The 24,674-nt window shown below is 44.9% G+C and overlaps 1 protein-coding gene across 9 annotated transcripts in view; it reads right to left on the bottom strand.

Annotated features, from left to right (window-relative positions):
• Positions 1-24,674, bottom strand: part of LOC106573044 (membrane-associated guanylate kinase, WW and PDZ domain-containing protein 2) — a 324,009-nt gene that overhangs the window by 17,600 nt on the left and 281,735 nt on the right. For all 9 annotated transcript variants that reach the window (XM_014147683.3, XM_045696840.2, XM_014147669.3 and 6 more), the window contains one exon: positions 24,031-24,216. In XM_014147683.3, the coding sequence (XP_014003158.3) occupies positions 24,031-24,216 (186 nt within the window). The remainder of the gene's footprint in view (positions 1-24,030; positions 24,217-24,674) is intronic.

Below are 24,674 nucleotides of genomic sequence, written 5' to 3' on the forward strand. Positions count from 1 at the left end.
ACCAGCACGGCCATGCTACTGCAGGCCTACCTGCAGACTCTGTTTTCCTGGCAGCAGGAGGGCACGTAGTAGCTCCTCCGGGAAGTGATGGAGGTGTCTCGCTTGCTTTCCCTGCTCCAGAGGGATGTGTCCCGCGCCAACGGATGGGCCTTGGTGCAGGTGGTTGCCGCCTGGTGCCATGTCTGGCTGGCCCAATCCCGTCTGCCAGCTGCTCTCCAGGGCACATTTGTCCCTCACCCCAGGGCTGACATTGGCCCAGTGGTTGATGACATTCTAGAGCAGACCGATAAGGTTTGTGGGGACCGCGAGACCCTGAGACGGTTCATGCCACCTCCTCAGGCCCAGGTCCAAGGCACACGGTCCGTCACAACCAACCTGCACCTGAACGACGGTGGGGTCCCTCTCCTGCCCCATCACCTCGTGCTAAGAGACGACAGCGGGGAGGGGCACAGCGTGAGGTGAAGCAACAGCCTGTTTTTCCCACACGGGTCTTCCCCAGTTTTTGCAGAAGTACTGGGTAATTTATCCCTCACCGGGTTCCTATTCCTCCAAGCAGGTCACGACATAAGCTCTCCCAGGCCTTCGGTCCCCTGGGAGAGGCATGGTTGGCTTCGATGAGCTTATGGCTTCCCTTTGTGACAGGTGTGAACCGTCACCGCCATAGGGACGTGCCTGGGGGACCTATGCGCTCGGGGCGCCAGAGGAGAGGCGGGCCCTGGCAGATCCCCAGACACACCCTTCCCCCAGCCTCGGCTGCTTACCCGGTCTCAAAGGGCAAAGTGGGAGAATTGTGTGGAGTCCCCATGGCTGTTGTCCTCAATGCTCGAGAGGGGTACTGACTCCAATTCCGGTGCCGGTCTCCGTTCTTCAAGGGCCTTTGTGTCACCACGGTGGCCGACCCCCTGAAGAAAAACCTGCGGCTGGAGATTTCCTCACTCCTGGACAAGGGTGTCGTCTGCAGGATTGAGACATCAGAACAGCTAGATGGGTTCTACTCCACTTATTTTGTGGTCCCAAAAAGAGGCTGAGGGTTTCGACCAATTCTGGACCTCCGCAACCTCAATGGGTACTTGAAGGTACTGAGGTTCCACATGCTGTCCCCAGCCCGGGTGTTGCAGGTCGTGTCCAAGGAACAGTGGTTTATGAAACTGAACCTGATGGATGCGTGATCCATGTTCCTGTTCACCCAGCTCATTGGCAGTACCTCCAATTCGCTTTCGAGGGGAGGGCTTAAAAATTCATGGTTCTTCCCTTCGGCCTCTCCTTGGCACCCCGCACATTCACAAAGTGCATCGACGCTGTCCTGGCACTCCTCATGTCCCAAGGATTGTTGATCCTCTATTACCTAGACGATTGGCTGATTGTGCCCCGACCAGGGCCCAGGTCCTATCAGACAGAGATGTGCTCTTTACCCACATCGGTGGGCTGGGCATTACTGTAAATGACAAGAGTTGTCTGACACCCACCCAGAGGGTGTCCTTCATTGGCATGGAACTGGACTCAGTCCTCATGAGAGCACCCCTGCCCACCAGAAGGGTTCAGGCAATCTTATCTTGCCTCGACTACTTTCGGCAGTAGCGGGTGGTATCTGCCCTAACCTGCCAACGCCTGTTTGGCTTGCTGCACGCGGCCTCGTTGTTGATTCCCCTGGGCCTGCTCCTTCTCCGACCTCCTCAATGGTGCTTCAACTCCCAGCTGCACCCAGCCACGGGTGACTCCCAGATTGGCTGGGAGGGTATGACCAAGGGCGGCTGTTGGCTACCCACTTGGAGCGGCAGGCACATCAATACACTACAGCTCCGAGCTGTACTGCTGTCCCTGCAGTCTTTCCTTCCATACATGAAGGGAAGATGTCCTGGTGAGAACGAACAACACCAGAGTGGTGGCTTACATTAACCATCAGGGTGGACTGATGTCCCACCGCCTCCATATTATGGCACGGGATCTCCTTCTCTGGGCTCAGGGACGTCTAGCGTCTCTACGCGCAGTGCACGTACCTGGCATCCTAAATGTGACCGTGGATATGCTCTCGAAGGAGGGCCCGCCACTTTGGGACTGTAGCCTACATCCCCAGGTGGTGCAGGACCTGTGGGACAAGTTCGGGAGAGTGCAGGTGGACCTGTTTGCCTCCCTGGACAATGAACACTGCCCCCTGTGGTATTTCATGTTGGAGCCACCAGGGCCCCTGGGCTTGGATGCTCTGGCTCACGATTGGCCAGGGCTGGAGCTTATGCATTCCCCCCTTTTCCTCTGATCCAGGCTGTGCTGGACAGGACCAGGATGGGAGAGCATCGTCTGCTTCTGGTGGACCCATACTGGCCCAGACAACCCTGGTTCAGCCTCCTCTTGTCCCTGTTGTCTGGGACACCTTGGCAACTTCCCCTGAGACTGGACCTGCTGTCTTAGGTCGGGGGAACTCTGTGGCATCCGAGGCCGCACCACCTCAGTCTGTGGACTTGGCCACTGAACGGCACCAATGGTCCATGCTAGGACTACAGGGGGGTGTAATGACCACCATGCAGAGCGCAAGGGTGCTGATTACAACCGCGGCATACCAGTTGCGCTGGCGGTTGTTCTGCTCTTGGTGCACTGGTATTGAGGTTGTGCCCGAGTCATGCGGGGTGCAGTATGTCCTCCAATACCTGAAGTCTCGCTTGGATGAGGTTATGGCAGCCTCTACACGGAGAAGGTATTTGGCTGCAATATCTGCCTGCCATGTGTGGTGGATGGACAGGCCAGTGGGGTGCCATCCCTTGGTCTCCAGGTTTATGAAGTGGGTTCGTCACCTGCATCCAGCTAGGACCTGCTCAATGGCGATCTGGGATCTGGATGTGGTCTTGGCAGCTTTAGCAAAGCCGCCTTTCGGAAAAGTTGGAGTCTGCCTCCCTGAAACATCTCTCTATGAAGGTGGTTTTCTTGGTATCGATTACTTCCATGAAGAGGGTGGGTGAACTCCATGATCTTTCTGTAACTTCTGAGTGCTACCAGATGGATCCTGGGGGGAGGAGTATATCTCTCCACCCCAACCCTTCTTTCTCCAAAGGTTCTGTCAGACAGGCATGTGAACATCCATTTTTATCCTGTCTGCTTACAACCCCCCCCCCGGTAGTGGCAGGGGAGTCTGGGCCTACCTCCGGCATGCTGTGCCCTGTGAGGGCCCTGGCTGCCTATGTGGAGCGGACACGGTCAGTGAGAACAACTGACCAGCTCTTTGTCTCACTGGATTGTGAACACCATTACAACAGCATACCAGGCCAGTGCGGGGATCTATGGTGGCACAGTCTACACGAGGTGTGGCTGCGTCCTGGGCTCTACTGAGAGGAGTGCCCCTTGCTGATATCTGTGCTGCGGCCAGCTGGGCTTCCTCTTGTACCTTTGCTAGGTACTACCAGGTAAATGGGGCACCTCCCTCTGCGGTTGGTTCAGCAGTCCTGGGCGTCGCCTCCCCTTCCAGGGACTGTGCCGGGACCCCCCTTCCACATTGATGGCCCCTGCGTCTCGGTCCTGTGCTGGGACTTTTCCACTGGCTGGCCAGGTCCCTCTTGCACCGACTAATCTGGTACGGGTTTAACAATATATCGGAGTGATCCAATACAGTGAAACATAACAGAGGTTACGTATGTAACCACAGCTGTGTGAGCTATATGGATCATTCCAATTCTCTACAGTGCTAGAGGCGCCTCAAAAATGATGTAGAGAATGTGTGTCGCGGCCATGGGGTCTATATATAGGGGCGGACCCCAGCCGTGACACAGGTGTACACGGGAGTAAATTCTCACCTTGGATGTTTCCTTGTGTTTCCCTGAGTGATACCAATATATTGGAGTGATCCATATAGCTCACATAACCGTGGTTACATATGTAACCTTCGTTATCATGTGTTGCGTACAGCAGGTCAGCCACCAGGGGGAGACTAGTTGAGGCCTGGTGACAGATGGAGTCTACATCCCAAGGCGATGGCTCCCTCTGCTGGACATGCCAGTCCTCGACGGGCTCTCCGGCCAGGACTAATTGGGTCTGATTGTGGTTGGTGAGTAATCAAGAGGCTGATTGCTCGCCAGCTGGACGAGTCCCATAAAGCTGCCAGAAGGGCAGCCCATGGGAGAAAAGTTCCCTGTGAAGCTAGGCTGCACAACCTTCATTGAACACCACTTCGGCACCCGGGTCGGGGAAACGGTGCGAAAGAGGCCATATCGGATTCCCGAGGCCCAAAGAAAGGCTGTGAAGCAGGAAGTGGAGGTTATGCTGAGGATGGGGTCATCGAACAGCACGGTCTCCACGGAGCCCCGCCCACGTTCCAGTGCCTGATGGACAAAGTACTTCGACCCCACCAACAGTACGCAGCAGCCTATTTGGATGCTATCATCAACCACAACCAAGGTTGGGGAAGAGCACCTGACGCACCTCCAGGCGATGCTGGACATGCTCAGGCAAGCCGGGTTGACAGCAAACCCCAAGAAATGCAAACTAGGGTTTGAGTATGTGGAGTACCTGGTGTATTTGATCAGATGGGGGGACGTCAAGCCCCAGGAGAGGAGGGTCCAAGCGGTACATGACTGGCCTATTCCACAGACCAAGACACGGGTCAAGTCCTTCCTGGAACTCGCAGGATACTACAGTCGGTTTATCCCCAATTTTGTGGCTATAGACTCCAACCCTTACCGATCTAACCAGATCTAACCAAAACACCGAAATGGACGGGCGAGACCGAAGCGGCGTACAGGCGCCTGAAGGAAGCACTGTGCTCCCATCCGATTCTCGTAACACCCGATTTCCAGGTGCTGATGTTAGTCAAGACGGACGCAATGCGAAACAGGACTAAGGGACGTCCTGTCCTAGGTACACAATGGGGAGGAGCACCCCATCATAAGCCGAAAGCTAACACCCAGAGAGAAAAAGTACTCTATTGTTGAGAAAGAGTGCCTAGCGTGAAGTGGGCACTAGACACTCTCAAGTATTACCTTTTGGATACCCACTTCACCCTGGTCACAGACCATGCTCCCCTGGTCTGGATGGCCAGGGACCTCAGTCCACCCTGATGGTTGATGTAAGCGACCACTCTGGTGTTGTTCGTTCTCACCAGGATGTCTTCCCTTCAGATGTGGAGGGAAAGACTGCAGGGCCAGCAGTACAGCTCGGAGCTGTAGTGTATTGATGTGCCTGCCACTGCAAGTGGGTAGCCAACAGCCGCCCTTGGTCCCACCCCCCCAGCCAATCTGGGAGGCGTCTGTGCTGACCAGCTCCCGGCAGCACATCCTCAGCATCTCCACCCCAACTGAGAGAAAGGAGTGACAGCAACACCTCAACAATGCCCTGCGGCATTGTGCGGTCACCCGCAGCTGGCGGCTGGGTGCAGCTGGTGGGAGTTGAACCACCGTTGAGGAGGTCGGAGATGGAGCAGGCCCAGGGGAATCAACAACGAGGCCGCGTGCAGCAAGCCAAACAGGCGTTGGCATGGTCAGCAGGTGGTTCTTGTCCCTTCAACGCTTCTCTTTTTCTGTTGTGCACAGGTCAGGTGAAAAGCATGGGAAGCCCCGTCAAGAAATGAAACATACGTCGCACTGACGACAGCCCCCTCCCCAACTGAGCTAAGGGGAGGGGGGGGCATCAGAGGGAGACTCATCGAGGCCTGTTGACGGGGGGGGGGGGGGGGGGGGGGGGCACCAGAGGGAGACTCATCGAGGTCTGTTGACAGACGGAGTCTACATCATGAGGCGATGGCTCCCTCTGCTGGACCTGCCAGGCCTCGATGGGCTCTCCGGCCAGGACTAATTGGGGATGATTGTGGTTGGTGAGTAAACAAGGGGCTGATTGCTCACCAGCTGGACAAGTCCCATAAAGCTGCCAGAAGGGCAGCACATGGGAGAGGGGACTGGGGGAAGAGAGGTTACTCCCGTATAGTTGTGCTCAGTGCCAGAGATAACGAAGGGAGCTCAGTTTTGTTCTCCCCCAGGATACAGCAAGACCTCGGGGCCCAGAACACGGTATCCCGGAGAAGATCTCCTGGAGGAGACCTATTCTTTTATTTTCGGATGTTACTTAAATAGACACTCTTGAAACCGAGGTAATCCAACTCTGTCCGTGTCTGATCTGTGTAAACGTCTTGACAAAACCCCCTGGTCTGCCACACATGGTAACAACAGAGTTTTTAAATGTTTTGTTTTTCTCCCCAATTTTCGTGATATCCAATTGGTAGTTACAGTCTTGTCCTATCGCTGCAACTCCCATACAGACTTGGGAGAGTGAAGGTCGAGAGCCATGCATCCTCCGAAACACAACCCTGCCAAGCCGCACTGCTTCTTGACACACTGCTCGCTCAACACGGAAGCCAGCCGCACCAAAGTGTCAGAGGAAACACCTTACAACTGGCAACCGAAGTCAGCGTGCATGCATCCGGCCCGCCACAAGGAGTCAATAGAGTGCGGTGGGACATCGATATAACGGGAGGTCCCTGCAACACAGCCTGGAATCAAACCCGGGTCTGTTGTGATGCCTCAAGCACTGCGATGCAATGCCTTAGACCGCTGCGCCACTCAGAAAGCTTAACAGAGATGTGTTGTGCTAGTAATGGAGCAGTTTCATAGCAACAGTTGCTCGAAACAACAGTGTGTCCCGAACAGCGGGAGCAGGAGAAATCGGGAACTAATTGAAAAATGAACATGTCATAGGAAAGGAAATGACACTTTAGTCTCCAGAGATGTAGAGGCTGTTCTAGCTCTGTCTGTTTTTCTCTCTTTGTCTCATTCTTTCCGCCTCTCTTTTTCTCTTTCCCTCGACCACTAACAGACATTATTTATACAGGTTTTTCTCTTTTTCACTCTAGAGTATGAGGTCAACTTCCACAACTCTTAGTACAAAACTCAAAACAGATAAGGGTCTTTCTATAAACTAGGGTATAAGTGAGCATTTCTTATAGTGGAGCTGTTTGGAGCTATTACACAGTAATTCATAATAATTTGAATTTTTTTGTCAATAATTCATGACTGTTTAAACCCTTTCTCATGCTTGGAGTCTTTACAGATTTGGCAAATATCGTGTGACATAAAACACTACCTTTCTTTCCTTACGTTTATGACACAGTTGTTTGTTGTTATATCATATACTAAGCATTTACAAACAATTGAATTACACATTGACCTTGATCCTGTGAAATTCCTGGATATTGCTGTCAGACTCTTGTCCTGTATGGAGATCTCGGAAGTGTACTGTAATCTCGTAACATTTCCTATCTCCCTATGTGTGAAAACAGTTTTCATGGCAACACATATCCAAGATAATGTATGTGATTGCAAAATCCAATGCTTCAAACAGAAAGAGTAAATATGATTTAATTTAAAAAATCAATACTGTCATTAACAGGTTCTTCAATAATTATGCATAATAGTTATTTGATTGCGTTTTATGTCTAGTTGTTTAGTTATGTGGGGTCATTATTGCATAACATCAGCTGATTCAGGAAAGGAAGTGATAAAGTGATAAAGTCAAGTGATAAAGAGCTTGTGTGATACTGCACGCGATTTAACAACAGCCAAAGTGCTGGAATTAATGTTGATCTCGAGGATTGACAGAACATTTTGGTGTCTATGTTGTTATGTTGGTCAAAATAATTAGCCTATTTCATCGACAACATTAAATCAAGATTCCTGAGGTAAGACTACGGTCTGTGTAAGTTTTGATCATTTGTTTTCCGAGTTAAAATGGAGCAATCGGGAAGGTGAAAACGGTCTGTTTATTAGCTCTTCAATAAAACTTTATTTTTTTAAGTTGCTAGTTTTTTCATTTTTACATATAAAACCAAAAAACAACTTCATATTTTGATGTTCAAATATGTGTGGGGTTAAATGTGGAATGCCTGGTCAAGTCCTTTCAAAGTAGGTCACCCTTCTAACGCCATTCTATGAATCTATTATCTATGAATTAATTGATTAACCTGAGGTTGATGTCTGCGCCCCCACGGAAACCTAGTTAGCGTTATAAAAAATCCCCATAAAAATCTGTAAATTTAAGCTAGAGATATCGGTTTTTTTACGTTTTAGACAGGGCTTAGACTCTAATGGGTTAATAGTTGCCCATACCATATTGACTTATTAACTAACTACTGTTACTGTAAATGGTTAGCCTATCTGCCAACTTCTGTCTATAGCGTCCGAACAGTTTGGGCTAAACAACACCCATACAGTGCCACAGTGCCAAGATAAGATTTCTCAATTTCTGCATAAGATTTAGTGTGTATTGATTTATTAATGAACTGCTGTTACTGTAAATGGTTAACTGATATACTATACTGTATCCTAGTTAACCATTATTAATCTTATTAAATTATGCTATAAAGCCAAAACAACAGTATCGATTGCTAGATTAAAAATATGCCCTAGCTATAGTTAGTCAGTGGTTGCACATCTAACTAGCTGGAATGAAGCAAGGGTGTGAATAGTAGACAAGTGAAAAATATAATTTCACTTTTTACAGCAGGTCTCCAGCTACCCAGACCTGTCTGATCAGCCTGATAGGGCACCATGGGTGTCCAGCTTACACCTATGCAAATCAGTGTGTGTATAGCACTGGACTTAAACATCCAACCAATGCCTCAAGTGTCGTGCTGTAGGTCCACCACACACCCGAAGAGTTGCGGGGTCCTCTCCAGAAACAACCCTTACCCCTGGACACTTCTGGAGATCTAAAAAGAATCGGACAGGTCTAAGCAATACTACCAAGCCTGTAAGGATTACACTATACCTGCAATAACATCTGTTAAACACGTGTATGTGACCAATAAAATGTGATTTGATATCAGAGGGTAAGGTGGAGATTTCACCATGTAACCACCCAACAGTCCCTCTCAGATTTCCACAAGTGTCTAAAATCTGGGCAGTAGGGTCTAGGGGTGGTTTCTGAACAGGCCATGGTATTATGGTAGCTCAGTCAGTCAGTCTGGCACTGTCAAAAAATTGTAATAGCTGTTAAATACTTGCTTCCTCTGTCCTTGGGAGAATCGCAATTGCATTTCCTTGATTTGTTGCATCCTCTCTGCTCGTCTCATTCTCAAAACCCATTGGATGAGAAGGTTAGAGGTCCCTCCCCCTAACCTTCTCCAATTGGTTTTCAGGAGGAGGCGAGGAGAGCGGTTAGAAAATGTGGTTAGAAAACAGTGCAAGTGGTGGGCTATGCAAAGAGATGGGTGAAGTGACATGTCTTACAAAATACTCATTAATAAATGTAAAGTCCCTAAACTCGGCAAGAGTCTATTGTTCTGCTCATAGCCCATCAAAGGTCGATGGCTTCTTTTGTATTCCAATTTATTGCAAAGGCTGCTAAAACCATTTATACCTGGCCCACAGCCTTGTTGCGTACTTACAGTACAATGCACTTTTACTCCATTCTCTGCCTGACTCTCAACAAATGCCACCAGATTATTATTTTTATTGTTGCCATCTATTCCTGTCACGTCCTGACCATAGTAAGAGGTTATTTTCTATGATAGAGTAGGTCAGGGCGTGACAGGGGGTGTTTTATGTTTTTCTATGTTTTGTACTTCTGTGTTTAAGTTCTAGTTTTTCTATTTCTACGTTGTTTTTTGGGGGGTTGATCTCCAATTGGAGGCAGCTGGTCCTCATTGTCTCTAATTGGAGATCATATTTAAGTAGGGATTTTTCTTCCTGGGGTTTGTGGGTTATTATATTTTCAGTAGTGATTGTTTCTCTCTGCGTCACGGTTTGTTTTGTTAATTCAGTTATTTATGTATTGCAAAGTTTCACGGATTTAATAAAATGTGGAACTACAACCACGCTGCACTTTGGTCTGCTCCTTTCGACAGCCGTGACAATTCCGTAACATTCCACAAGTAAATGTGGTAAATAAAACACATTGTTCATAGCTCAAGTTTTGAAAATGTTAAATCTTTATTTATTTTTTATCTGTGGCTAGTAGCCGAGGCTTTATGGCTTCGTCATCAACTTGTTAATTTACTAGACATCACTTGTGTATATTCAGTCATCACATATATTTTAAGAATATAATGTAATATAACAGAACATTAGTTACTCTTATAATACAAACCTTACAGTGTAACAACAATTTTAGTAAGTAATAGGCTACATACAGTTCAGTTACAGCTTCTTCTGACAAAGTGTGCGAGCGGAACAGAGGAATAGCAATTCTTACACTATTGATCTAAATTCAATCACCCTCTTTTTCTTTCTCCTAATCATTCAGTTCATTCAAATTCAATGTTAATACATTTTGTCAATCCCGTTCAACAACTCCAAACTGCTTTGGCATATGCTCCAAAGGGATAAACTGAAATAACATGATATAGGTTAATTAAATAATCAAAAGGAAAAATGTGATTATTTATTAGCCTAGTGGATATAAGTATTGTAGACATATCATGTGAATTAGGCCTCAGGTAAAATCATTGTCAAAGATATATTTTTGATTAACAAACAAGTGCAGCCACCAGCCAGCCTTAGCTCGGACAACACCTGCCAGTCTGCACAGCGCGATATCAATCCAGAGCATATCGGACTGCTTCTCTCTACCATGTCACCAGATTCCTGCCGCTCTGGATAATTACACCAGATCATCGCAGCTAGCGAGCTGCATACAACTAACGCCTCTGTCCCGAAGCAAGCACCAGCTAGCCTTGAGCTAGTCTGGAGCTAGGCCCATATACCAGCTAATTCTAGGGCTACAATGCCTCCTTTGATAACTGGCCTGGACCCTTTATTGTTGACACAGAGCCCTGCCGATTCATCACGACTGGACTGCCAACGTGATCACCCGATGTGGTCTATTCTGTTACGATGTTGCCAAAGAACCATCTACTGGCCCCGGTCCGCTAGCTTTTCTGAACGCTGTGTCCCCTGCTCGCCTAGCGTAGTAGTGACTACCAAACGGCACATTGACTCACCTATTGCTGCTCTTTTGACCCTATGATCACTCGGTTACACAGCTGATGCCCCCTGAACTGTTTCAATAACACGGTACCTTATTTTGTTTACCTGTCGACCCCAGCCTTGAACTCGGGTCCTGTATGTACCCAACTGACCAGCTCTGCCCATTCATTGCCATTTACCTGTTGTCTTAGCTCTCCTCATCAACCCCTGTGATTGCTTTATGCCTTTCTCTAATGTCAATATGCCTTGTCTACTGCTGTCTTGGCTAGTTCTAATTGTTTTATTTCACTGTAGAGCCCTCAGTCCCCCTCAAAATGCCTTATTAAATACCTCCTCCTCTGTTGATGTAGAGGTTAACCTAGGCCCTGTAGCCCCCAGTTCCACTCCTATTCCCCAGGCGCTATCATTTGTTGACTTCTGTAACCGTAAAGCCTTGATTTCATGCATGTTAACATCAGAAGCCTCCTTCCTAAGTTTGTTCTATTCCCTGCTTCAGCACACTCCGCCAACCCTGATGTCCTAGCCATGTCTGAATCCTGGATTAGGAAGGCCACCAAAAATTCTGAAATTTCCATCCCCAACTACAACCTTTTCCGCCAAGATATTTTATTTTATTTATTTTTATTTCACCTTTATTTAACCAGGTAAGCTAGTTGAGAACAAGTTCTCATTTGCAACTGCGACCTGGCCAGGATAAAGCAAAGTAGTTCGACACATACAACAACACAGAGGTACACATGGAATAATCAAACATACAGTCAATAATACAGTAGAAAAAGTCTATATACAGTATGTGCAAATGAGGTAGGATAACCTGTTATGGATAGGGGGCAGTATTTTCACAGCCGGATAAAAAACGTACCCGATTTAATCTGATTATTACTCCTGCCCAGAAACTAGAATATGCATATAATTATTAGCTTTGGATAGAAAACACTCCAACGTTTCTAAAACTGTTTGAATGGTGTCTGTGAGTATAACAGAACTCATTTGGCAGGCCAAAACCTGAGAAGATTCTGTACAGGAAGTACCCTGTCTGACCATTTCTTGGCCTTCTTTGTCATCTCTATCCAAAACAAAGGATCTCTGCTGTTACGTGACACTTCCTACGGCTCCAATGGGCTCTTAGAAGGCGGCAAAAAGCTGAATCGTGGCTTTGCAGGCTCTGGCTGAAAAAAAGTAGCGCGTTTGGGTAGTGGCTGGTTACAGTACTGTGAGACTCAGGCGCGTGCCCGTGTCGACCGAATGCTTTGTTTTCTTTCCTCTGTTTACCTAAACGCAGATTCCCGGTCGGAATATTATCGCTTTTTTACGAGAAAAATGGCATAAAAATTGATTTTAAACAGCGGTTGACATGCTTCGAAGTACGGTAATGGAATATTTAGAAATCTTTTGTCACGAATTGCGCCATGCTCGTGACCCTTATTTACACTTCGGATAGTGTCTTGGAACGCACGAACAAAACGCCGCTATTTGGATATAACGATGGATTATTTTGGACCAAACCAACATTTGTTATTGAAGTAGCAGTCCTGGGAGTGCATTCTGACGAAGACAACAAAGGTAATCAAACTTTTGTAATAGTAAATCGGAGTTTGGTCAGGGCTAAACTTGGTCGGTGTCTAAATGGCTAGCCGTGATGGCTGGGCTATCTACTGAGAATATTGCGAAATGTGCTTTCACCGAAAAGCTATTTTAAAATCGGACATATCGAGTGCATAGAGGAGTTCTGTATCTATAATTCTTAAAATAATTGTTATGTTTTTTGTGAACGTTTATCGTGAGTAATTTAGTAAATTCACCGGATGTTTGCGGGGGGTATGCTAGTTCTGAACGTCACATGCTAATGTAAAAAGCTGGTTTTTGATATAAATATGAACTTGATTGAACAAAACATGCATGCATTGTATAACATAATGTCCTAGGGTTGTCATCTGATGAAGATCATCAAAGGTTAGTGCTGCATTTAGCTGTGGTTCTGTTTTTTGTGACATTATATGCTAGCTTGAAAAATGGGTGTCTGATTATTTCTGGCTGGGTACTCTGCTGACATAATGTAATGTTTTGCTTTCGCTGTAAAGCCTTTTTGAAATCGGACAGTGTGGTTAGATTAACGAGAGTCTTGTCTTTAAAATGCTGTAAAATAGTCATATGTTTGAAAAATTGAATTTTTCGGATTTTAGAGGAGTTTGTATTTCGCGCCACGCCCATCATTGGATATTGGAGCAGGTGTTCCGCTAGCGGAACGTCTAGATGTAAGAGGATAAGGGAGGTAAGGCAATAAAAAGGCCATGGTGGCGAAGTAATTACAATATAGCAATTAAACACTGGAATGGTAGGTGTGCAGAAGATGAATGTGCAAGTAGAGATACTGGGGTGCAAAGGAGCAAGATAAATAAATACAGTATGGGGATGAGGTAGTTGGAAGGGCTGTTTATAGAACTGCCAAAGGGGGTGGAGTTGAATCTACTGCAGCGATAGCCTGTAGAGTTTTGTCATGCCATCCAGGTCTGTGCCCAAACAGTTCGAGCTTCTACTTTTAAAAATCTTTCCAGAAACAAGGCTCACTGTTGCCGCTTGTTATAGACCCCCCTCAGCCCCCAGCTGTGACCTGGATACCATATGTGAATTAAATGCCCCCATTTATCTTCAGAGTTTGTACTGTGAGGTGACCTAAACTTGGATATGCTTAACACCCCGGCTGTCCTACAATCTAAGCTAGATGCCCTTAATCTCACACAAATTATCAAGGAACCTACTAGGTATAACCCTAAATCCGTAAACATGTGCACCCTCATAGATATCATCCTGACCAACCTGCCCTCTAAATACACCTCTGCTGTCTTCAACCAGGATCTCAGCGATCACTGCCTCATTGCCTGCGTCCGTAATGGGTCCGCGGTCAAACGACCACCCCTCATCACTGTCAAACGCTGCCAGAATAACAACCTATCCCTCAATGTAACCAAGACTAAGGAGATGATTGTGGACTACAGGAAAAGGAGGACCGAGCACGCCCCCATTCTCATCGATGGGGCTGTAGTGGAGGAGGTTGAGAGCTTCAAGTTCCTTGGTGTCCACATCACCAACAAACTAGAATGGTACAAACACACCAAGACAGTCGTGAAGAGGGCACGACAAAGCCTATTCCTCCTCAGGAAACTAAAAAGATTTGGCCCCTCTTTTATGCTGCTGCTACTCTCTGTTTATCATATACGCATAGTCACTAACTATACATTCATGTACATACTACCTCAGTTGGCCCGACCAACCAGTGCCCCCGGACATTGGCTAACCGGGCTATCTGCATTGTGTCCCGCCACCCACCACCCGCCAACCCCTCTTTTACGCTACTGCTACTCTCTGTTCATCATATATGCATAGTCACTTTAACCATATCTACATGTACATATTACCTCAATCAGCCCGACTAACCGGTGCCTGTATGTAGCCTCACTACTGTTATAGCCTCACTACTGTTATTTTTCACTGTCTATTCTACTGTTGTTTTTATTTCTTTACTTACCTATTGTTCACCTAATACCTTTTTTCACTGTTGGTTAGAGCCTGTAAGTAAGCATTTCACTGTAAGGTCTGTTGTATTCGGCGAACGTGACAAATAAACTTTGATTTGATTTAAAACACTTCAGCGAGCAGGCCTTTCTCTAATCGACCTGGTCTGGGTATCCTGGGAGGATATTGACCTCATTCCATCAGTAGAGGATGCCTGGTTATTCTTTAAAAGTGCTTTCCTTACCATCTTAAATAAGCATGCCCCATTCGAAAAAATGTAGAACTAAGAACAGAGCTAGCCTTTGGTTCACTCCAGACTTGACTGCCCTTGACCATCACAAAAATCATCCTGTGGCGTACTGCATTAGCATCGAATAGCCCCTGCAACATGCAACTTTTCAGGGAAGTTAGGAACAAATATACACAGGCAGTAAGGAAAGCAAAGGCTAGCTTTTTTAAACAGAAATTTGCATCCTGTAGCATAAACTCTAAAAAGTTCTGGGACACTGTAAATTCCATGGAAAATAAGAGAACCTCCTCCCAGCAGCACACTGCACTGAGGCTAGGAAACACTGTCACCACCAATAAATCTACGATAATCGAGTATTTCAATAAGCATTTTTCTACAGCTGGACATGCTTTCCACCTGGCTACCCCTACCCCGGTCAACAGCTCTGTACCACCCACAGCAACTTGCCCAAGCCTCCCTCTCAGCCACGATCAAGGTCCTAAACGATATCATAACCGCCATCGATAAAAGACAATACTGTGCAGCCGTCTTCATCAACCTGGCCAAGTCTTTCGATTGTCAATCACTGCATTCTTATCAGCAGACTCAACAGCCTTGGTTTCTCAAATGACTGCCTCGCCTGGTTCACCAACTAGTTCTCAGATAGAGTTCGGTGGGTCAAATCGGATGGCCTGTTGTCCGAAACTCTGGCAGTCTCTATGGGGGTGCCACAAGTTTCAATTCTTGGGCCAATTCTTTTCTCTGTATACATCAATGATGTCGCTCTTGCTGCTGGTGATTCTCTGATCCACCTTCATGCAGACGACACCATTCTGTATACTTCTGGCCCTTCTTTGTACACTGTGTTAACCTGTTATGGCTAGGGGGCAGTATTTTCACGGCTGGATAAAAAACGTACCCGATTTAATCTGGTTACTACTCCTGCCCAGTAACTAGAATATGCATATAATTATTGGCTTTGGATAGAAAACACTCCAAAGTTTCTAAAACTGTTTGAATGGTGTCTGTGAGTATAACAGAACTCAAATGGCAGGTCAAAACCTGAGAGATTCCTTTACAGGAAGTGGCCTGTCTGACCATTTCTTGAACTTCTTTGCCATCTCTATCTTTTACAAAGGATCTCTGCTCTAACGTGACACTTCCTACGTCTTCCATGGGCACTCAGAGCCCGGGAAAAACCTGAATGTCGTCATCCCAGCCCCAGGCTGAAACACATTATCGCCTTTCTCAAGTGGCCGATCAAGGGACTGTGGGCTTAGGCGCGTGCCCTGGCCGCCCCCGTCTTTGTGATTTTTCCTCTGTTTGCCGAAAAGGAGATTCCCGGTCGGAATATTATCCCTTTTTTACGAGATAAATTGCATAAAAATTGATTTTAAACAGCGGTTGACATGCTTCGAAGTACGGTAATGGAATATTTAGAATTTTTTTGTCACGAATTGCGCTATGCGCACGACCCTGATTTACCATTTCGGATAGTGTCTGGGACGCACGAACAAAACGCCGCTATTCGGATATAACGATGGATTATTTTGGACCAAACCAACATTTGTTATTGAAGTAGCAGTCTTGGGAGTGCATTCTGACGAAGACAACAAAAGGTAATCAAACTTTTATAATAGTAAATCTGATTTTGGTGAAGGCTAAACTTGCCGGGTGTCTAAATAGCTAGCCCGTGATGGCTGGGCTATGTACTTAGAATATTGCAAAATGTGCTTTCACCAAAAAGCTATTTTAAAATCGGACATATCGAGTGCATAGAGGAGTTCTGTATCTATAATTCTTAAAATAATTGTTATGCTTTTTGTGAACGTTTATCGTGAGTAATTTAGTAAATTGTTAGTGAATTCGCCGGAAGTTTGCGGGGCGTATGCTAGTTCTGAACGTCACATGCTAATGTAAAAAGCAGTTTTTTTATATAAATATGAACTTGATTGAACAAAACATGCATGTATTGTATAACATAATGTCCTAGGTGTGTCATCTGATGAAGATCATCAAAGGTTAGTGCTGCATTTAGCTGTCTTCTGGGTTTTTGTGACATTATATGCTAGCTTGAAAAATGGGTGTCTGATTATTTCTGGCTGGGTACTCTGCTGACATAATCTAATGTTTTGCTTTCGCTGTAAAGCCTTTTTGAAATCGGACAGTGTGGTTAGATAAAGGAGAGTCTTGTCTTTAAAATGCTGTGAAATAGTCATATGTTTGAAAAATTGAAGTTTTTGTATTTTTGAGGAATTTGTTATTCGCGCCACGCCTATCATTGGATATTGGAGCAGGTGTTCCGCTAGCGGAACGTCTAGATGTAAGAGGTTAACAAACCTCCAGACGAGCTTCAATGCCATACAACACTCCTTCTGTGGCCTCCAACTGCTCTTAAATGCAAGTAAAACTAAATTCATGCTCTCAACCGATCACTGCCCACACTCGCCTGCCCGTCTAGTATCACTACTCTGGACGGTTCTGACTTAGAATATGTGGACAACTACAAATACCTAGGTGTCTGGTTAGACTCTAAACTCTCCTTCCAGACTCACATTAAGCATCTCCAATCCAAAATTAAATCTAGAATCGGCATCCTATTTCACAACAAAGCCTCCTTCACTCATGCTGCCAAACATACCCTCGTAAAACTGACCATCCTACCGATCCATGACTTCAGTGATACCATTTACAAAATATTCTCCAACACTCTTCTCAGCAAATTGGATGTAGTATTTCACAGTGCCATCCGTTTTGTCACCAAAGCCCCATATACTACACACCACTGCGACCTGTATGCTCTCATTGGCTGGCCCTCGCTTTCATATTCATTAGCGAACCCACTGGCTCCAGGTCCTCTAAGTCTTTGCTAGGTAAAGCCCAGCCTCATCTCAGCTCACTGGTCACCATAGCAGCACCCACCCGTAGTACGAGCTCCAGCAGGTATTTCTCACTGGTCATCCCCAAAGCCAACTCCTTGTTTGGCCGCCTTTCCTTCAAGTTCTCTGCTACCAATGATTGGAACGAAATGCAAAAATAACTGAAGCTGGAGTCATATCTCCCTCACTAACTTTAAGTATCAGCTGTCAGAGCAGCTTACCGGTCATTGCACCTGTACACAGCCCATCTGTAAATAGCCCACCCAACTACCTCATCCCTATATTGTTATTTATTGTTTTGCTCCTTTGCACCCAGTATCTCTGCTTACACATGGATCTTCTGCACATCTATCACTCCAATGTTTATTTTCTAAATTGCAATTATTTCGCCACCATGGCCTATTTATTGCCTTACCTCCTTACGCCATGTGCACACACTGTATATAGACTTTTTCTATTGTGTTACTGACTGTACGTTTGTTTATTCCATGTTTAACTGTGTTGTTGTTTGTGTCACACTGCTTTGCTTTATCTTGGCCAGGTCGCAGTTGTAAATGAGAACTTGTTCTCAACTGGCCTACCTGGTTAAATGAAGGTGAAATATATTTTTTAAATAAAATAGATTACAATATTATTTTTCTGCCTGTTTGGAACAGTTTAAACAGCACTAAATAAATGATAAGTAATACCAGAAAATCTGTTTTAATTAACCAAATTGTAAAGCCTTTAATACAGCACAGCAAAGTTTCAAAACAGACAAATTTGTAAAATGGTTTTATCCTACATTCTGCGGATGCATGAGGCTTGGTGATCACAGAATCAGTAGGATATAAAAAAACAACACTCAAATAGGCAACAGAAGCAGAAGCATAGGGCTAAATGACTCACTCATTCCTGGATTTCGTTCAAAATAAGTTATATAATAATGCAGGGTTAAAGACACATTCTTTATTATTTTCTTTAGTATACGCAGTCTCTCCTCTTGTTACAGCTCATTCCGTTTGAATTATGTGGATTATAATAAATTGATATACAGTGCATTCGGAAAGTTGACTTTTTCCAGATTTTGTTACTTTACAAAAGAAATTGATGAAATTATTATTTTTTCCACATTAATCTATACACAATAGCCCATACTGACAAAGCGAAAACAGGTTTTTAGTGTGTGCGAATAAAAAAAACAGAAATACATTATTTATATAGGTATTCAGACCCTTTACTATGAGACTCGAAATTGAGCTCAGGTGCATCCTGTTTCCATTGATCATCCTTGAGGTGTTTCTACAACTTGATTGGAGTCCACCTGAGGTAAATTCAATTGATTGGACATGATTTGGAAAGGCACACACCTGTCTATTTAAGGTCCCACAGTTGACAGTGCATGTCAGAGCAAAAACTAAGCCATGAGGTTGGAGGAATTGTGTGTAGAGGTCTGAGACAGGATTGCGTCGAGGCACAGATCTGGGGAAGGATACCAAAACATTTACACAGCATTGAAGGTCCCCAAGAACACAGGCCTCCATCATTCTAAAATGGAACAAGTTTGGAACCACAAAGACTCTTACTAGAGCTGGCCGCTTGGCCAAGCTGAGCAATAGGGGGAGAAGGGCCTTGGTCAGGAATTTGACTCTGACAGAGTTCCTCTGTGGAGATGGGGAAAACCTTCCAGAAGGACATCCATCTCTACAGCACTCCACCAATCAGGCCTTTATGGTAGAATGGCCAGACGGAAGCCACTCCTCAGTAAAAGGCACATGACAGCCCGCTTGGACTCTCAGACCATTAAAAACAAGATTTTCTAGTCTGATAAAACCAAGATTGAGCTCTTTGGCCTGAATGCCAAGCATCATGTCTGTAGGATACCTGGCACCATGCCTACAGTGAAGGTGGCAGCATCATGCTCTGGGGATGTTTTTCAGAGGCAGGGACTGGGAGACTAGTCAGGATCAAGAGAAAGATGAACGGAGAAAAGATCCTTGCTAAAAACCTGCTCCAGAGCACTCTGGACCTCAGACTGAGGCAAAGGTTCTCCTTCTAGAAGGACAATGACCCTAAGCACACAGCCAATACAACGCAGAAGTGGCTTTGGGACAAGTCTCTGAATGTCCTTGAGTGGCCCAGCCAGAGCCCGGACTTGAACCTGATCGAACGTCTAAAATAGCTGTTCAGCGATGTTCCCCATCCAACCTGACAGAGCTTGAGAGGAATTTCAGAGAAGAATGGGAGAAACTCCCAAAATACAGGTGTGCCAGGCTTGTAGCGTCATACCCAAGAAGACTTGAGACTGTAATCGCTGCCAAAGGTGCTTCAACAAAGTTCTGAATAAAGGGTCAGAATTCTTATGTGAATTGGAGTTTTTTTTCTTCAAATAAATGTTAAAAAAGGTTTTTGCTTTGTCATTAAGGGGTATTGTACCGTAAATTCCGGACTATAAGCCACAACTTTTTTACCACGCTTTGAACCTCGCGGCTTAAACAATGACGCGGCTAATATATGGATTTTTCCCGCTTTCAATTTTTTATTTTTTTTTAAAACACATTCTATGACGTGCTCAGTTTTTTGGCGGCATGAAGCTTACATTAGACCAATGAAATTGCCGAACGGGTTAAGGTCAAACAACTTTTTTGTTTACTGTTTAGCCTGTTTAGGATAGGGGGCAGTATTGACACGGCTGGATAAAAAACGTACCCGATTTAATCTGGTTACCACTCCTACCCAGTAACTAGAATATGCATATACTTATTACATATGGATAGAAAACACCCAAAAGTTTCTAAAACTGTTTGAATGGTGTCTGTGAGTATAACAGAACTCATTTGGCAGGCAAAAACCTGACAAGGTTTCAGGCAGGAAGTGGCCTGTCTGACAAGGTGTCGTTCTTCTTGTCTCTGTTTATTGAAGAGTGAGGATCTTAGCTGTCCCGTGACACTTCCTACGGCTGCCATAGGGTCTCAGAAGGCGGCAAAAAGCTGAATCGTGGCTTTGCAGGCTCTGGCTGAAACAAAGTAGCGCGTTTGGGTAGTGGCTGGTTACAGTACTGTGAGACTCAGGCGCGTGCCCGCGTCGACCGAAAGCTTTGTTTACTTTCCTCAGTTTAGCTAAATGGACATTCCCGGTCGGAATATTATCGCTTTTTTACGAGAAAAATGCCATAAAAATGGATTTTAAACAGGGGTTGACATGCCTCGAAGTACGGTAATGGAATATTTCGATTTTTTTTGTCACGAATTGCGCCATGCGCACGACCCTGATTTACCATTTCAGATAGTGTCTGGGACGCACGAACAAAACGCCGCTATTCGGATATAACAATGGATTATTTTGGACCAAACCAACATTTGTTATTGAAGTAGCAGTCCTGGGAGTGCATTCTGACGAAGACAACAAAAGGTAATCAAACTTTTATAATAGTAAATATGATTATGGTGAGTGCTAAACTTGCCGGGTGTCAAATAGCTAGCCCGTGATGCCTGGGCTATGTACTTAGAATATTGCAAAATGTGCTTTCACCAAAAAGCTATTTTAAAATCGGACATATCGAGTGCATAGAGGAGGTCTGTATCTATAATTCTTAAAATAATTGTTATGCTTTTTGTGAACGTTTATCGTGAGTAATTTAGTAAAATGTTAGCGAATTCCTCCGGAAGTTTGCGGGGGGTATGCTAGTTCTGAACGTCACATGCTAATGTAAAAAGCTGGTTTTTGATATAAATATGAACTTGATTGAACAAAACATGCATGTATTGTATAACATAATGTCCTAGGGTTGTCATCTGATGAAGATCATCAAAGGTTAGTACTGCATTTAGCTGTCTTCTGGGTTTATGTGACATTATATGCTAGCTTGAAAAATGGGTGTCTGATTATTTCTGGCTTGGTACTCTGCTGACATAATCTAATGTTTTGCTTTCGTTGTAAAGCCTTTTTGAAATCGGACAGTGTGGTTAGATTAACGAGAGTCTTGTCTTTAAATAGCTGTAAAATAGTCATATGTTTGAGAAATTGAAGTAATAGGATTTTTAATGTTTTGAAAATCGCGCCACAGGCTTCAAGTGGCTGTTACGTAGGTGGGACGAATTCGTTCCGCCTAGCCCATAGAGGTTAGATTAAATCGAGCGCTCTCAAACCTCCCATCATTCTGATTACGGTAGTCATTTTGTCACCCTCATCATGGCAAAGACACGGAGAAATGCATATGATGCAGCTTTCAAGTTGAAGGCGATTGATCTGGCTGTTGGAAAAGGAAATAGAGCTGCTGCACGGGAGCTTGGTCTTAATGAATCGATGATAAGACGTTGGAAACAGCAGCGTGAGGAATCGACTCAGTGCAAAAAGACAACTAAAGCTTACTACAAATGTTTTATTTTTTGTTACAAGCCGTGTTTCGTTAAAGCCTATTTATTTTTGTTACAAGCCATGTTTCGTTAATTAAAGCCTATTTATTTTTGTTACAAGCCGTGTTTCGTTAAAGCCTGTGTAAAGTTAATTTGTTTCAATGTACCGGTAGGAACCTGCGGCTTATAGACATGTGCGGCTTATTTATGTTCAAAATAATTAAAAAAATTAAATTCAGTGGGTGCGGCTTATATTCAGGTACGCTTAATAGTCCGGAAATTATGGTATATAGATTGATGAGGGAAAAAAACGATTTAATCCATTTTAGAAAAAGGCTGTAATGTAACACAATGTAAAAAATGTCAAGGGGTCTGAATACTTTTCCGAATGCACTGTATATGAACAGTGTGATGTGTAAATCTGGCTTCTCTCTGCCATCTACATGATCAATCATCAACGCTCAGGGTGGGGACAGATAGCTCATCTCAGTAAGAGCGCAATTCATCTCATCCAGGTAACGTCTTTTTCATGTGACGGCTAGGCCTACATTCACTGCAGTATAGCCTATACTGCACTATTAGAAAAAGGTGCAATCTACAACCAAAAAGGTTTTTTTTTGCTTTCCCCATAGAAGAACCCTTTGAAGAACCCCTTTTGCTTCCAGGTATAACCCTTCTGGTTCCAGGTAGATCTCTTTCCACAGAGGGTTCTACATGGAACCGAAAATAGTTCTATCTGGAACCAAAAAGGGTTCTCTTATCAGGACAGCCGCAGAACCCTTTTGGAACCCTTTTTTCTAAGAGTGTACAGTAGCCTAACATAAGGACTGAATGCTCGTCTAATTTACACGTCTCCATCTGGCTTTCGGGGTCACTGTATTTTTTTTATTGTAAAGAAGATTCTTTAATTGTAGCTGCAGCTATTTAAAACAGCTACTAACTCGGGTATCGTTGCATTATATCAGTGCATACACGAGCACTCTATCGCAGTCTCTCTCTCTCCATCAATTCCATTCAACTTGCATCCAAAATAGATAATCCTGTTCAAGGATTATATACAGTGCCAGTCAAAAGTTTGGACACACCTACTTATTCAAGGGTTTTATTTTTACTACTTTCTACATTGTAGTATAATGAGTACGATGGGAAACAGTGCTGGTTTCAAGCACAGAACACAGCAGAAGTTTATCGGTAAAGGACCACAGGAGGAGGCAAGTAGCCTGGTCCAGGGACAGGCAGAAGGTAACAGTACAGGCAGGGAAAAGAATAATAACGTAGTCTGGGAGAGCAGGCAAGAGTTTGATGACAGGAAATCTGAAAAATGATGACAGGAAATCTGATGACAGGCAAAAGTACAGGCAAAAAGGCCTCGTTAGTGAGGATGGCCAAAAACTACAATACACAGGAGGACTAATATGGAAATAAACAGAGCTCCGAATAGAACATGTATCAAAACAAACAATACCTCACAATTTAGGGTGCAAAGAACTGAACTAAATAGAGTGTGTAAATTACATACAGGTGTGAACAGGTGATCAGAATTCAGGTGATTGGGATCTGGAGAGTGAGCTGCGTAAAGGGGATCTATGCGTTTGAGAGTGTGAATTGGAAGCAGACGTTACATGTAGACTAATACGGAAGACATCAAAACTATGAAATAACAAATATGGAATCATGTGGTAACCAAAAAAGTGTTAAACAAATTAAAATATATTTTATATTTGAGATTCTTCAAATAGCCACCCTTTGCCTTGAGGACAGCTTTGCACACGTAATTGGTTCTTTTTTTTGTTGGTACAGGAGCAAAATGCAATTATTTTGTCAAAATGTATAAATGCTCGAGTCTGTTGAATAATTTATAGTTTGAATGGCGAGTCCAGCTTAACCTGCTCAAGAGAAGTAGGGGTCAGCATAATGATAATAAGCCAGAGGTATACTGTAATAGTCTGGACCATCTAGAGACAGCAATTTCTGGTCATTCCATGTGAGTACTCACTCTTTCTTTAGATCTCTCTTCCACTCACTGCTACTCTCCCTCTTTCTCTCTATCCCTCCCTCACGCCATCCCCTTCTCCTCTCTCTCTCTCATATCCTCTGACTCCCTCCCTCCCTATTCTCTGCTCTCTCTCCCTCTCTCCGTCCCTAAATCCCTCCGCTCTCTCTCATCTTCTCTGACTCACCTTCCTCCGGTATGATGTGCAGGGTGACGATGAGTCCGGCGTCTTTGATGAGCTTGACGATGTCGGCGTGGGGCATGCTGATGATGGACTGCCCGTTGACGGCCAGGATCCGGTCGTCAATCTTCAGGCGGCCGCAGCGATCCGCTGGGCTGCCCTCGATGATACGCCCAATCTTGTGGGGCACAGCTAGTAGGGGGAGTAGAATCAATGTTTTGGCAAATATGTGAATAAACTTGTCAAGTGCTGGACAGAAAATAAATTGTAAATGAAAGTACTGTCCGTAAATCTGCCCCCTGGTGGTTTATTGAGATGCACACACAAACAAGAATGTTTTGATCCCACTGGGTAGTTGAAGAACATCCCAGTGGGACTGAAATGTCTTGTGTGATTCTCAACAAACCACTGTGGGAGCATATTACAGAAGAAACATTTTAACGTCTATTGGTCTCAAATCACTCCCTATCGCTACACCAGGTTTTCCCAAACTCGGTCCTGGGGATCCCAAGGGGTGCACATTTTGCTTTTTGCCCTAGGCACTACACAGCTAATTCAAATAATCAAAGCTTGATGATGAGTTGATCATTTGAATACGCTGTATAGTGCTAGGGCAAAAACCAAAATATGCACAGGGATTGACAAAGTGC

Source organism: Salmo salar, chromosome 16, assembly GCF_965601325.2.
Source record: "Salmo salar chromosome 16, fSalSal1, whole genome shotgun sequence".
NCBI lineage: Eukaryota > Metazoa > Chordata > Actinopteri > Salmoniformes > Salmonidae > Salmo > Salmo salar.